The 15,050-nt window shown below is 33.5% G+C and overlaps 3 protein-coding genes across 8 annotated transcripts; 1 reads left to right on the top strand and 2 right to left on the bottom strand.

Moving 5' to 3' along the window:
- Positions 1-612: 612 nt before the first annotated feature.
- LOC108477656 (uncharacterized) lies at positions 613-1,412 on the bottom strand. Its single transcript, XM_017780173.1, has 3 exons — positions 1,297-1,412; positions 902-1,185; positions 613-755 (listed from the first exon to the last, which is right to left on the bottom strand). Exons 1-3 carry the CDS (start codon positions 1,410-1,412, stop codon positions 613-615), a joined length of 543 nt encoding a protein of 180 aa, XP_017635662.1.
- Positions 1,413-2,650: 1,238 nt separating this feature from the next.
- On the bottom strand, positions 2,651-8,163 carry LOC108479113 (MADS-box protein SVP-like). Of its 6 annotated transcripts, none has more exons than XM_017781524.2 (9): positions 7,775-8,163; positions 7,333-7,524; positions 4,067-4,148; positions 3,728-3,789; positions 3,550-3,649; positions 3,414-3,455; positions 3,273-3,314; positions 3,076-3,197; positions 2,651-2,898 (listed from the first exon to the last, which is right to left on the bottom strand). In XM_017781524.2, the coding sequence occupies exons 2-9, from the start codon at positions 7,512-7,514 to the stop codon at positions 2,880-2,882; spliced, it is 651 nt and encodes a 216-aa protein (XP_017637013.1). In that variant the 5' UTR covers positions 7,515-7,524; positions 7,775-8,163; the 3' UTR covers positions 2,651-2,879. The 6 variants fall into 6 exon arrangements, with proteins under 6 accessions (XP_017637013.1, XP_017637014.1, XP_017637015.1 ...); XM_017781525.2 differs by having other exon boundaries at positions 7,732-8,128; XM_017781526.2 differs by having other exon boundaries at positions 7,333-7,517; positions 7,732-8,128.
- Positions 8,164-12,053: 3,890 nt separating this feature from the next.
- Positions 12,054-13,768, top strand: LOC108477657 (uncharacterized). Its single transcript, XM_053022681.1, has 2 exons — positions 12,054-12,990; positions 13,123-13,768. Exons 1-2 carry the CDS (start codon positions 12,525-12,527, stop codon positions 13,176-13,178), a joined length of 522 nt encoding a protein of 173 aa, XP_052878641.1. The 5' UTR covers positions 12,054-12,524; the 3' UTR covers positions 13,179-13,768.
- The last annotated feature ends 1,282 nt before the right edge of the window (positions 13,769-15,050 follow it).

The raw sequence follows: 15,050 nt of genomic DNA, 5'->3' as shown, positions 1-15,050 counted from the left end.
TAGTATATTTTTTTAAAATTTATTTTTATCTCTATTCGATATTTGTCAATTCACTAATGATATCACCAAAATGTACTCCTAAGAAAATAATATAGATTTAAACTTTTAAGACAACATTGTTAAAAGGGATAGTTACGAACATTAAATACTGACTATAAATTAGACATGATACTAAAAAAAAATCACATTCGGTTCTAGAAGAACTAGGGATGTAGCCTTGGCCCCTTGCTAAATGAGAAAATTACTTCATAGTCTCTTCCTAAAATTACTTAAGATCAGCAGGTGGTGCATGGAAGATAACAAGGTCCATAATTAGTAACTTTCCCAAATTAGCCAACTTGTCCGCACAAAGTATTTGCCTCTCGTTCGACGTGCCGAAAACTTAACTGCCAATCCCAGTCACAAGCTTTCTATATCTGTCTTAGCTTTGTAAAATCATTATTACTTGTCACACCACTACAATTGTCTCAATAAGGCATTGTCATTCTCAACAACAATTTTCCTGTACCCCTGGTTCCATGCTAGCTGTAAGAATTCCTCTAGCCTCTGCCTGAAAGACTGATACATCCCCCAAGTGTCGAGCATATCCCAACGCCCATTCTCCTCTTGCGTTTAGAATAAACCAGCAATACCTGCATTCCATTTACTTCTGTCTACAGCAACATGAGTATTGAGTTTCATCCAACCCTCCTCAGGTGCTTCCCAATTTGCATTAGCCGACATCCCCATATGAATTGCACCCTCCGCCCCCTTACCTGAGCATTATATAGATTTCTCACCCATAAGAGATTGGTACGAATCAGCTCCTCTGTGCTACTATGAGAGCCTTGTAAATTAAAATTATTTTCTTGTTTCCATGGTAGTTAAATAATGATCGAATAGTACATATTCCACTTTATACCAACAAAACTGAGATGGAAGGCTTCTTGAATATTCTTGACAATCCACTCATCTAATGGTAGTTGAAAAAACCAGCATCGAACATTACTCGTTAGCAACGAATTCCACACATTTTTAGTGTAGACACAATCATGGAGAACATGAAGGATTGCCTCCAGCAACTCTCCACAACAATTGCAACATGCATCGTCCGTGATCCCTCGTCCAGTACGTTCACCATTTGTCAAAAGGCAATCTCGATAAGCCAGCCATAAGAAACTATGAACACGTTGAGGTGTTTGGCATCTCCAAATGAGTTGCCAAACTAGGTTAGAATATCCCCAGTTTGTGCCAACGATCCCCTCATACGTTCGAGCCACTGAGAATCCACCAGCATCGCTCTAATTCCATGCCAACCTGTCAATAGTTGTACCGTCCAAGGGCGACATTATACCTGCAATTTTATTCAGCAAGAACTGTGGTATTAAACCGAAGAGCTTCTCCCAGTCCCACTCACCTGATCTTGTAGCCATGCCTCTAACAACCGCAATGTCCTCCAAAGGCCTTGCTCCAATATACTAGTGTTTAAGTGACCCAAAACCAACCATCCATGTATCCAACCAAAAACTAGTCAACCTTCATCCCCAAGTGACCAATGTACCCCTTGTAACACTTTCGGCCAAATAAGTGCAAGTGTCACGGGCCATGGATCAAAATCCATTACCATTGCACACAGAATACCCTATAGAGGCCGACTTATTAAATGAAACTCATTTGACCCGCTTAAACTGACTTGATTCGTGAAATCCATTAAGAAGCCCATATAATTAAAATAATTATTTTTACTAAAAAACTAATAATTTATTAAAATTATATTTATACAAAGGCAGATTTTTAATGGTTCACGGGTTTAGTTGTATGTATCAATTAAATTTTATAGCATTTCAACAATACTAATATTTAGAATGTAATAAGTAAAACTAATATAAATATTTAACTTTTAAGAGTATGGTTTTGTATTATGATAAATATATAAATTAAAAATCATTATTTAAAATAAAGATGAATTAATATAAACCTATATCAATCAGTTTAATTCAATGACATTAATCGTGTGAATATTTAATATTTAACTTTATATTCACTGTAGTATTTTTAATTTAATATATCAAATAACAACACTGGTTGATTGGCACAAGTTTAGTATTAATATTACACTATTAGCATTAATGGTAATTTGTATTTTTTTAAAAATGGCGATCAAACAGGAAAGTTTATAGCACAATTTCTCGAGATATAGCACGAGATATGTATTAATATTATCATTTAGAATAATTAAGTTTAATTATAATATTGGGTTTTAGGATTTAGGCACGAGATGTCTTCACTCATGCTCAACTCATGCTCATTATAGCCTCAAACCAAGAGTTACCCCAATACTGATAAAACTCTGAAATTCCTAACACCAATTGAAATGTGCTCTCTTAATTTATCTATTACTATTGTAGTATTCACTACGTTGTATTTGAACAAGTGTGATGGAAATAAATCTCTGAAATCTCTCCACTTAAGGAGATGTTTATCTCATCACATGTTTTTATAAATAAAGAATTTTAAGATATGTGATAATTGTATCGAGCTTCTGCAATGCTGGAGTTAGCCTCCACAGCTCTTTCCAACTCGTCGATCCCTACTTTGATCATACACTTAGCATCTATTTATACACTTTCTCTACTTGCAGGGATGGCAGTGGATAGTATCAGATAGCCGATTTTTTCTTGCATGCAAAAGTCAGTTTTATTGCAATACCTTTTTCTTTTCTTTTCGTAAACATCAATGAACTTTGATAATTAAATGGTTATGTTCAGCCTATAGATATATAGATACATTTAACATAGAGGAGCCAGGTTGTATATTTACTCATATAGATGAGCTTTAAAGATGCGATATTAAGCAAAGATGAGGAGCATTTCTTCACAACATCCCCTCTAACCTTTCTATCAATTAGGGAAAGGTAACCTGCAAAATGGCATTGGTTGATGCATTCAGGCCGGGCTATAGCAGATATTAGCAATATACCACACGTACTTGCATTTTTTTTTTCTTAAAAGTTGTTATCGAAAATCATATTTTATATCCATGTTTTAATGTGTAGGAAAAGATAAAAGAGTTTACAAAGTATATATGAGAGCTTACCCCAAGGTGAGTGAAATATCAGAGGTGTTATACCCTTGAGGAGGAGGGGGGCCTCCAGATTTGTGAAGATGGGGAAATGGCTCTGATGGTTGGCCTCTGACCACAAGAGGTAAATTCTCCATCTACCCAAAATTAACTTGGCTGTCAAATGAAAATATATTGAAACCAAGAAACAAGATACGGTGTAACACACTCACTTGCTGTTTCAATATCAGGTTTTCTTCCTTCAGTTCTTCTCCCTTCAAGGTATAAACAAACAGTTAAGTAAAAAAGGATGTTTTTGCCATTAAAATCTTTGAATGCATGCATGGATTTTGACCATTTCATATATCAATCACCTTCTTCTCCAGGGTGCTTATCTCTTTCAAAAATCGCTCATCCTGAAACATATATGAAAGCTTTTCCACTGACTCAACTAAGGAAAATAATAAAACTTGAAAAAGCAAAGATGAGTATGGGGCTTGAAGAAAACACCTTTGTTTCTGTAACTTGGCTCAAGCCACCTTGGACTAATTTCTCTAGTTGTTTCAGCTGGTCTAGGTTTAGTCCTTGGAGGTCTTCTCCCCTTAGCTGTCTATCAATGAAACCATGCCAAAATATCATTATGGCATTGACAACCTCATATATCACAGTAATAAATACTCGGATTTACCTCAGTTCTTGGGTCTTTTCTGCAATTTCCTTGCTCAACACGGAATGAGTAGCACTCTCCAGCTAAAACAAACCAGTCCACAACTTCATTAAAATGGGGTTCGGTTTCCAGGCAGATAGGATAAAAAAATGTGGCCTTTTCAAGGATCTAATGTTTCATACAGGCAGCACTATTTACACAAGAAGTTCAAGATCTTAAAAGGGGTTCTTAGTTGTGCTTAATCCATCTCATGATCATCGGAATGCATTTAACTTGTAATTATTATAAATAAAAATAGATAATTTCCCATAAATCTGTATGTGCAATACAAACAATAAGAGAAAAAACAGAAGTTGTAACCTGCAGCTCAACAGATGGAGCGTCCTCCAATCCATCAATCCTTTCTGACTGCAAACGGCGCCTTTCAATCACCTGCCTCATACTAGGCCATAATGGAAATTGTAATTCAATAATTAGGTTTTATCAAAGTTCAATCAAGGTAATGTATTAAACCTAAAAAAAATATATAGAATCAAATTAATAAGAAAATGACCTTAAACACAAGTTAAGAAAATCCTATATAATATAATCCAATTTATACACCACTATCAGACTTGGATGATCACCCTTAACACTCCTGTTCCCTCAAATCGGTCCAAGAGGTTTTTTTTTTTTTTTTCCCATTTTTGAATGCATATTTTTAAAGATGAAGAATAGATTTAGTTAAAACTATGGAATTCATGCTTATTTTGATTTTGAGTTCTAAGCTATTAACTTGGATTTTTCATATAGAAACTACCATAAAGTATTCAACCATTAATATTTGTAATCTTCACATGGGAGCTATCATTTTTTCAATGGCAACTAAATTTATAGTCTGTGTAAACTAATGAAAATATCACAAGCAATGGGAAACTACCAACATCAACCCCAGCATTAAACTGAATTCAAACAAATAAAAGTAAAATTCATAAATAAATAAATAAAAAGAGAGAGAGAAATATCAAATCTTGAACCTAGGAAGAGGGTGACTTTTTTATCTCAACAAAAGAGATAATACATTAATTAAACTTTTGGTTAAAATAAGGTTTGCTTTATTTGTGTATATGGATATTAGTTAAGGATTATTTCTTACTAATTTAGAAAGGTTATATGCATTGAATGCATTATTTTCATAACACAAAAAAAAAAATATTCATTGATTGCACATTTTCTTCCTTTGAATTTAGTAAAAATTTGCATTAAATGTAAAAATATTTTTTTCAAATCCTTTAATTACTATATAAATATAAGTTAACTGGTGTTGAAAAATTGAGATATTTCCAAAGAATCAATCTCACATTTCTAAAAAAAAAAAAATTTGAGACCATTGTTTATAAGTCATTATGCTTCATTGGGCTAATAATAACCAAATTAACAAGGTGAACTCGCGCATTAGGCCCCAAAAGTTAGTGTAATGTATATTTGAGTCATTTTATTTTTGTATTTCTTTTTTAATGAATTTTTGAGAGACAATTAAACTTCTTAACTAGTAGCATCTATATTTAGTCAAGTCTAAATTCATTGAACCATTTTCAAGTTATTTTTATTTTCAAGCTATTTTTAACTAATTCAATCCACTTACCTTTGTTATTTTTAGCCAATACAACTTTTATACATACTATAGTTCATTTTCACTCTCAACCCACTTCAAAAAAAATCTATCATTCTCCTTTTGCTCATTCTCTCCTTTTGAGTTTGTTAGATTATTGTTTCCATTTTATAATGTAAAAGCCTATAGATTTTAGGGATATCAATAAAGATGTTGGATTATATATATTTACATTTAAGATTGAGGGTTTGTGTAGAATTGATTTTGTCTATAAAAATTTCGTTTATCTGTAAAGATTTTTACTATTATAACAAGGTAGTTATTATACACCCAAAATCATATATGAGATTTAAATCATATTTGACTTTTTAAATTTTGAGTAAAAATACAATATATGTTAATAATATTAATTAGGAGATTTAAATCATATCTTTAATAAAATTTATCATTTTATTCCACTTAGGATTAAAATTAATTCTGGGAGAAGAGACTCTTACAAAGAACTAGTTTAGTAATGGGTATACTTCATAATTTATGCATGTTGCTCTTACAGGTTGAAATGTGTTATAAAGGGTAAAAAAATTTAAATCTACAACAAACTAAAGAAATGAATTTATAAAGGATGGAATGAAATGGGGTTCACTTACAACGATGTAAAACTAACATGATTTTACATTCTTTTAACCCACCACTTTCCGTTATGTAGAAATGAATGTGCTTTTTGCTTGACATCCTTTGTTATATTATCATTCGTATTTTTGTTGAGCTGTAATGTAAATAGTACAGGATGGAGCTAGAAGAGAAACATCCATTTTTCAGGGGCAAGGATCTAGAGTTAGTTAATGAAAATCAATAAGTTTGAACAATTTCATAACTTTTTTTTACTCTTGATATTTTAACCATCCAATCAATGGATTTATCAATATAATTGTACATGCATGTAAAATTTTGAATCGATCCAATATATCTATCATATCGATAAAAATATTGTTTATATATTAATAAATAGTTAACGATTGAATTGTTTTAAAACAGAACAAATAGTTAAAACAATTTTATTTACTACAAACTTGACATGCATGAAATATGGTAGTCGGATTGTTAAAATATCAACAATAAAAGAAGTTATGACAGAGTGTAAAACTAGTTTTACATCATTACAAGCGGATCATTTCCTAAAAAAAAAAAAAATTGTTATAGAAAGATTTGATTGTATCATATCTGTTGTCACATTTTCTTAGTATATGTTTGCCTTTAAACTTAATTATGTATTTTAGGATTCATAAATTGATATTATATTAATGGATGAATTCTTGTTTTTTTTGGCACAATGATGAATTGAACCATGTTATTCCTAGGAAAGGTGAACTCTATATCAATAGGTCAGAGCTTGAAGTTCAACAAATTCTTATAGTTAAATAAACATAAAATTTATGTATATATATGGATAATTTGCTTAATCAAAATAAAATTTTATTAAAAAAGAGATAATAAGCCAAGAAGTAAACATTAATTCATAGATAAGCCAACAAACCAAAACAAGACAGGATTCATGTCGATTTACTTAAAATAGTATAAATGCATACGCTTATTACAACATATGGAACATAAATCACTGTAATATTGTTGTAGATATTCATGTATAGGATAGGTGATTAGGAGCCCTAATATTTTATGAAAACCTAAGGCTTCGTTCATGGAAAGCATCAGTCAAGTACCAACTAGAAATTTACAAAGATTGATTAGACAAAGACTTTGATGAAACTATCACCCAACCCTAAGTCCCCCACCCAGCTTCTGACATGGATTATTAAAAGAAGTTTTTTTTTTTTCCTCTTTTTTTAACTTTTGAATAGAAAAATATGAGATTCAAGTACATTGGTCATTATGAATTTAGATTCTTGTACAGTTCTCTTGATTTGGCAGATCTTGTTTCAAATCAAATTTATCTCACAGTTACCAAACAACCAAATGGAGAAGCAGCAGATATAAGGTATGTATGGGAGATGAAAGGGAAGAGCTACCGATAAGTAACCTGGTGCTGGAATATTTGAAGAGCTTGCCGGTGGCTGAGAAGACTATAAGAGCTATCTCGGCATCGCAAAGAGTGGAAAGCTCGTGAGCTTTCTTGAAAAGTCCTCTTCTCCTCTTTGAGAATGTCACCTGTCGTGCCGCTGTGTTGGCGATCTTCTTGATCTCTATCCTTTGTCTCGTCATTCTCTTTCCACTCCACAAAAAACAAACAAACAACAGCAATCAGTTTGTTAAAGAAACACTTGTGTTCAAAGGAATCACAATTTGAGAAATCAATTGTTCTTAATATGAACCCTATGCTAATTGCTAAAAACAAGCACATGAACAAAATGGGGTTTAGTCACAAGAAATCAAACCCAATATAGATATGTATGTAAATTGATAGATCTCAGTTTCTCACCTTAAATCAAGCAAAATACAGTAGAAAAGAAAGTTTGAAGTACCAAGAAAATTGTGTAGAAGAGAATCTCTGATATGAAGCAGCAAACAGATAAGAAACAGTAGTAGGATCAAGAGATTAGCTGTGCAACTGTCTGTCTTTTTTTTTTTTTTTCTTCTTTTGTTTTTTGGCTTTCCAAAGTAAGCCAGTAGAATCAAATACTCTATCTAAAAAAACCGATACTAAAGAAAATAAGATGACATCAGGAAGAAAACATTGAAGCAAACCCTAGTTGCAAAAGAGAAAAAAAGCCTCCCAACCCAACCCAACCCAACCTAACCCTCATTGTAGGATGAAAAATGGAAGAAGGTGGGGGATTTTGATTGGTCATAATTTATCGGTTTTTTCTCATATTAATTTGCTTTTTTTTTGGGGGGGGGGGGTGGGGGTTGAGTGATGAGAATGGTGGGGGTGACACTTGACAGAAAAGAGATAAAAATAAAAAGCTACTAAATTATTGAAAGAAATGGAAGAAGGAAAATATAGAAAGATTCCTTTTATGTCCAAACAAGGACTGGCTTTGCAAATATTTTGTCATATTGGTCTCTATTTGATGATTAAAGAATAATGGAAATGGATAAATTGTAAATATCAAGTGGTATTAGACTTTTACTGTTTGTTTTTTTCAACTGGGTTAGATTTTTTTTATCCCAAAAAGAGAACTGGGGTTAGATTTTTATTCTTTATATATATAAAATATGTGTGTGTGGTAGAGTTTTGGTTTTCGTACAGATTGATTGACGATCCTGGAGAGAGATGGAACATGTCAGTTGTACCCTCGTACTGAGTCTTGTCTCCAACTCCCTCATCTTGCATTTACTTTATTGTAATGGGATGATAAAAGCTGTAAAATAACCAGTCAAATTGATAATAACAAAGTTCAATTTTATTACAAAAATATATGAGATGGAAATTATTTTTACTTCAAAGAAACAACGGTCGTACTTGTATTATTATTATTATTATTATTATTATTATTATTATTATTATTATTAGTATTTGAGGAATGCTTCCACTACATTGCGGGATAAATTTTATAATTTTATTTTATATATTGTATAATGTGTATAATTTTATATATTTTACATGAATTAAATAATTATATTTCATTCAATGTAAGATTTATTTTATTGTAATTTTAGAAAAATTTTAATGAGATAATATGTAACACTTCAAATCCGATCTAAGCGTTATGGTTGAATCTTGAAAATTACATTAATAAATCAATACTTTAATCATTTTCTTTCAAATCGTAACTTATTCGAAATCGAAATTTGTGAATTTTATTAATACTTGCTTTAATCCTTCGATAAGAGAATTTGTCAATAAAAAAGCATGTGTGGGGATTTTGAAATGTTATCTTATAAAAGTCAATTTATTAAAAATGTCTTGCTATAAAGTTTATTTACTTGTTTTTGTAAAAATGCATATTCTCGATTAAAATTTTACAGTGGAAAGTTTCTTAGACTTGTTTAGACATGAAAATCGAATGCTAAATTTTAGTTTTAAAAAAATTTGCCAAATCTTAATATAGCTAATTAAAATATTTAACAATCCTCAAAACGATAATTAAAATCCGCAAACAGTCCAATGGTAAAAAATTCAATGAATTTTAAAATAAGAATTACTAAATAAGTTTTATACGGAATAACCGAACCGAACTCTCGAGCGCCACTAAATCCTAAATCTAGGTGTTACCTTAAAAGATTAAGCAAACGAGGTGAGTTATAAGGCTCAATGTATGTCTTTGCCCACAAGCAAATAGCAGAACAAACAAATCATAAATTATAACATGCTACAAAAATTCTTACCCTCGTCCACTACACACCAACTCCGTCCAACCAATCACTCCAAATAAGGCTGCAAGAACTCATCCATCTATCACACCATAATGTGGTCGTAAGCCACTTAGATAATATGCAGTAATGCTGCCAGAAGCATATTGCAGAAATTCCGCCAGATTCATAAAGCGCAGATAAATTGCAAGAACAGACTTTCTCCATCACATAATCATATCCCACCCCAATGCACATGCAAAAACATACTAAGTGCCACTGGTCTATTAGGGTGATATGGTCATGACGAGTCAGGTGTTAATAATTTTAAAAAAAAATGATGTCAAAAAAAAAGTTGAGACTGACAATTTTTTTTAAATGGGTGTCGTCGATGAGTCAGGCAACACTACTAATAATTTTTTTTTTTAAAAATTAATAGGTGTCATCGATGTGTCAGGCGACATTGATACATTTTTTTATAAATGTTGTCAGGAAAAAAAGGGGAAACTGAAAAAACTAATTTATTAGTGGTGCCACAAACATGTCAAGAGACACTGGTGGTCCTACGATGTTGTTAGGAGGCACCACCTAGTATATATACCCAACCCCTAGCCAAAAATCTGTTTTTGTTGAAGTTTTGGGTTTTTGTTGAATTTTTTGGTTTCTATTGAATGGAAGAAAAAAACGAAAGATTTGTGTTCAATAGAAGAGGAGAAAATAGAAAAGAAAAGAATATTTGTGTTTTAAACTTCAAAAATCAAGTTCGAGTTTATAAGGTTAGTTTATAATTATTTATATGTAATTATATCTTTTCAAGAGGATCTAATATTTTTAAATAAAAACTATTTTTTATTTTTAATTTATTTTATAAATTTAGTATCGAAGATGAATAACTAATTTTCCATATCGTTTATTTCGAAGGGGTAATTTTACAAACAATTGTTGGTTATACATTTGAATCTTACTAGAAAATAATAATGATGCTTAATAAGAATGTAAAATTTGAATATATGAAAGAAAAGATTATTGCAAAAATTACTCAACGTTGTGGGAGGTGGATGTTAAGACTATTTTACAAATTTCCAAATTTATTAAATCTATGCAAATATACTGAGATGGAACTTGTAGATGATGAAGACATGGAGACAATGATCTCACTTTATTGCTCAACTGGGAACGTGAAGGTTGAGTTAGTTGAGTTGTTGGCTAAGTTGGCAGATGCAGAGCTTGGTCAAAATGTCACTCTACTAAGTCAACAATATGGAGTTCAAGACTCGTGTACGGAGCCGCCGAGAGCGTCTGTCGATAGGCGACCGTCTGTACATGGGTTTGACCTTCAATTTGAATGTTGGATGGGTAGAACAGTGCAGTTATAAAACGACAACGACATTAGTTGAAAATCCACACCATGCTCCGACTACGTATAACAACCCTAATTCGGGATCCCATTTACAAATACATTCGGTGGCAATTGAGATTGATGCAAATGATAAAGGACGACTTGATAATGATGGTCGTTTTGATAATGAAGGTGAAGATTTTGGTGACCCTGATTTGGATAAGGTCTTGGATGATATCAACAACAAAGTCGCGGATAATGATGAAAATGTATACGCCCCTTCGGTTAAAAACCCGACCTGTGGCATTGTAATATGCAATGACCTTGGGGCCCACATGTTGAACGTAGATCTCGATGTGGCACATGCATCCGAGTTCCTTGAGTACCCAGATATAATATCTTTTCACTGGTTGCTACTTAGAAGAGTTGTTTGTAGGCCAATAATTCACAACCAATGAGGATTGCATATTTGCCATCAAACGATATAGAATGAAGGTGTCAGTAGGCAGAAAATTATTGTATCTAAATTGACATTATATGTTAGGGAGTGTTAGAGGTCGACAGAAGGGTGCAACTGGAGGTTACAAGATGCATTTATCCAGAGGTCGCAACTGTGGGAGATCCGGAAATTTGTTGGGTGTCATACTTGCACTTTTGCACGTATGACACAAGGCTTTTGCAAACTCGATATAAAAACTATTTGTAACTGCATCATGACATTGGTGAACGACATGCCCGCAATTCTTGTATCGGTCTTGATTGTCGACATGCAATCACGATTCCAATATTGAATATTATATCGGAAAGCATGGTAGACTACGAAGATGACCAAGGAACAGTTGTATAGAGATTGAGATGCATTGTACAACAAACTTTAGGGATGGTTAGCCGTGACCGCATCACCTTAACAGTGTAACGACACCATTAAAAAAATATTTTTTTCCATTGTATATACCCATATTTTCATGGATATCTTTAAATATATATATAGGTGTCGCATGACATAGCGGCGATACAAAAAAAATCAATTATTTTAAACGGTGATGATTAATTAATGATTCGCTGAAAAAGGGAAGTGATGTTGCCGTCGTAAATATTTTTCATAATTAATTAATTTTATTATTATTTATATAAAAAAAGCCACGTTTCTTTCCTTTCTAGTTGGTTGGTTCGGTTCGTTAACTCAATCCATGGAAGTCGTAACGACTCAGTACAGGAAACTCGCCCCTCTTTTGAATCCTGCGACTCTCTTTCCTTTCCGAAGCTTGGAATGTGTTGTCTCCTTCTAAGAAGAAGATGAGATTCTTTCAGTTTGGACACCTGAGTCAACTCAATCAACAACAACAACCCCAGTTTAAGCAACTGCAAACGCAGATGCTGCCACCTCTGCCCAAATGAACTCAACCGCAAGTTGCGCAACCACTATCCGTGGTAAGAAGCAATAGCGGAGATGGAAATGCCACATTACAAGGAGGGCAATTCAGTTTAAATACCAAATCAGCCCGAGTCAACTCGCCCCACCCTCGGTGTCGCCTTGGTGGAGGGACATTTAATCAAATCGGTTTCGCTGGGACAGACAGGATCAATTAGATTCAACCACACTGATCCTCCCATGGATTAATCGTCTTGGGCCTATTCCGATGAGCCAAATGGATCAGTCAGGAAACGCTACCTCCAGGCAGTTTGATCCGACCGAGTCGACTCGGATGGGTCAAATTAATCAGGCAGCAACTCCTCCTTCTACGGAGCATAGTGAGACAGACACAACCGATGTGACCTGGAAGACCGATTCGACTCGGCCCAGTAAACCCCCTGACTCAGAGTCATCGACTTTCTGGACTGCTTGTCCGTACTGTTACGTTCTCTACGAGTATCCAAAGGTTTACGAGGATTGCACACTGAGGTGTCAGGCTGAGAACTGCAGGAGAGCCTTCCATGCGGTTGTGATTCCGTCGCCGCCGCCTGTGGACGGAAAGGAAACGTATTTGTGTACTATGGGGTTTTTCCCATTAGGATTTTCGGGGAATGGTGAGAACATGGGCGGTAATTTCCTCTGTTGGTCACCTGTTTCAACCATGTTTGCTTGCCCTAACAACAAGAATGCAGGTAAACAAACTAGTGCCCAGAAATCTGCCCCAAGAGTGTTTTACGATGAAGATGATGTATATATATATATAAATTTCTTCTGCTGAGGATACTAATAATGATGATGATGATGATGATGATGATGAGTGGCAGAAGGAGAGGAGGAAGAAGAAAGCCAAAGGGGAAGGATCTGTGGTGAGAAACGCTAAGACGCAAAGGAGTGAGAGAGTGAACGGCAATGGCAGAGGTGTATCAATGGTGCCGGAAGCCGAGCCGAGCGAAAGAAGGGTGGCAAATAGTGGATATGTTGAGGGTCTTGAAGAATTTTCGAGTAGCTTGCATATGCTCGCGGTTGGTGGGGGACGATAAAATCAGGGCTGCATAGTGAAGTAAGATCCTTGTTTTATGTTGTCTCTTTTCTGCGACTATTGTAGTTAATGTAATTGTATGCTTGTGGAGCTGCTTGGGATCTCGTTTCACAGTTGTTTCCAAGTTGAATTCAACAGTGTAGATCGTAGCATCATGTTTTGTCATTGTTTTGAACGGGCTGTTTGAGAGGATAGGGTAGAAAGTTGAATACATAAAACCATAAGGCATTTTTGGTTTGAAGATTGCCTCCATCTTCATACTTGGCAATCAAAAGAAATATAGGTGATAAGCTTTCTCATTGATTCTCTTTCTCTTTCGAGTCAGAATAATCGTTAACTGTGATAATAATGTATTGCTTCTCCTCTTCCCTTTCTGCCTCTTTATTGCTGCTTTGATGTTGAATATAGTATGTTCAATTATTTTTCTAAAACTTCCATATAGTTCCATATCTATGCCTGAATATGTGTGGGATACATATGTTAAAGATGCCAGTTTACGTCTGTAATTCATGGATCCAGAACAATTCTTGATTACATCTTTCACCAGCTTGAAATCTCTTTCTGACTGTCAATTATGGTAATATGAAGCCTTCTTCATTCTGGGCTGACTCAACACCGACCGTCACTCGAAGATTTGACTATTGTATTAAGTGGCGTAGGGATTTCAGTCTGAAAGAGTTTGTATTACTGTTACTAGTTTTGTTTATGTAGTTGTTCCATAAATAAGACCTAATTGGCTCAACTGAATTTCTCTTTGGCTTTAAGTATGCACAACATGACTACTTGCAAAAAAATCCAAAAATTAAATTTATATTTGAAAGATTACATTCATATCGGGATTCTTATAAAATAATCTGGGTTTAATCATCAAACTATCTAGCGAAACAAATCAAGAATCAAAGCATATAAAGACGAGGCAAAAGAAGGAACGAGCAAAGCCGTGAAAGAGGGGCAGAAGCGGCTGGAAGAAGAACATTAGTTCCTCAGCAACGATGTCCAAAGCCTGGAAAAGGTACCAACAGAAACCTGCAACTAAGTAGTCCAAATAAAAGTACTCCAAATCAGCTATCACCTCCCTCATGCCTGTTCATGGCAACAACACAATCAACCCAACGTAATAAAACCATATAAATATTTAAGGAAAAACACTGAATTCATTTTCATCCACACATCCAATTTAAATTACAACAAACGAATTAATACTTATAAAAATCAAGTAAATCCAAGAAAACATTAAGCTAAAATTTCTTTTATCGATAATAAGGGATATTATTATTTATTATTAACTGTAATTATAATCATAAATTATTACCTATCAAAAGCTCTCTCAAAAAAGTTCGTGTATCCATAAATTTCAAACTTGAAAATAAGACCTGAAAAATTTGAGAAAAACACTTTACAATAGTTCAGAGAGTTGATTGCTTGAAAATTGATCCAAAGGCCGCTTCAAGAGTTGCTGAAAGTTAAATTTTATCTTCTTTACGTTTCCTTTGTGTTGATGCAACCAGATTAGAACAAATTAAAACTCTTCAAATTTCTAATCTTCAAAATCTTCTGTTAGAGCTCTTGATTTTTGAATTTATATTTTCTTAGCCAAATAGTATAGAGGTGTCGATATGACAAATTAAAAAGAGATGTAATAGAACAAAACTTCTTTATTTAAGTAAATTAAAAGCATTAAAATTTTTTCTTTATTATTATTTTATTTTAATT

This window comes from Gossypium arboreum, chromosome 12 (genome assembly GCF_025698485.1).
Source record: "Gossypium arboreum isolate Shixiya-1 chromosome 12, ASM2569848v2, whole genome shotgun sequence".
NCBI classification, from domain to species: domain Eukaryota; kingdom Viridiplantae; phylum Streptophyta; class Magnoliopsida; order Malvales; family Malvaceae; genus Gossypium; species Gossypium arboreum.
The sequence above is the reverse complement of the archived record's forward strand: the minus strand, read 5'-3'. Positions and strand labels throughout refer to the sequence as shown.

What these genes read in the sequence shown, in the direction of transcription:
- LOC108477656 (XM_017780173.1), bottom strand. Translation starts at nt 1,412, where the DNA reads ATGGCTACAAGATCAGGTGAGTGGGACTGGGAGAAGCTCTTCGGTTTA. An exon ending in GACGGTACAACTATTGACAG is followed by an intron (nt 1,186 to 1,296) that starts GTTGGCATGGAA and finishes ACTCATTTGGAG; the next exon opens with ATGCCAAACACCTCAACGTG. An exon ending in CTTCCATCTCAGTTTTGTTG is followed by an intron (nt 756 to 901) that starts GTATAAAGTGGA and finishes TATAATGCTCAG; the next exon opens with GTAAGGGGGCGGAGGGTGCA.
- LOC108479113 (XM_053022494.1), bottom strand. Translation starts at nt 7,653, where the DNA reads ATGTGCTTGTTTTTAGCAATTAGCATAGGGTTCATATTAAGAACAATT. An exon ending in GAAAAGACCCAAGAACTGAG is followed by an intron (nt 3,650 to 3,727) that starts GTAAATCCGAGT and finishes TTTCATTGATAG; the next exon opens with ACAGCTAAGGGGAGAAGACC. An exon ending in TAAGCACCCTGGAGAAGAAG is followed by an intron (nt 3,315 to 3,413) that starts GTGATTGATATA and finishes TATACCTTGAAG; the next exon opens with GGAGAAGAACTGAAGGAAGA.
- LOC108477657 (XM_053022681.1), top strand. Translation starts at nt 12,525, where the DNA reads ATGAGCCAAATGGATCAGTCAGGAAACGCTACCTCCAGGCAGTTTGAT. An exon ending in CCCTAACAACAAGAATGCAG is followed by an intron (nt 12,991 to 13,122) that starts GTAAACAAACTA and finishes GATGAGTGGCAG; the next exon opens with AAGGAGAGGAGGAAGAAGAA.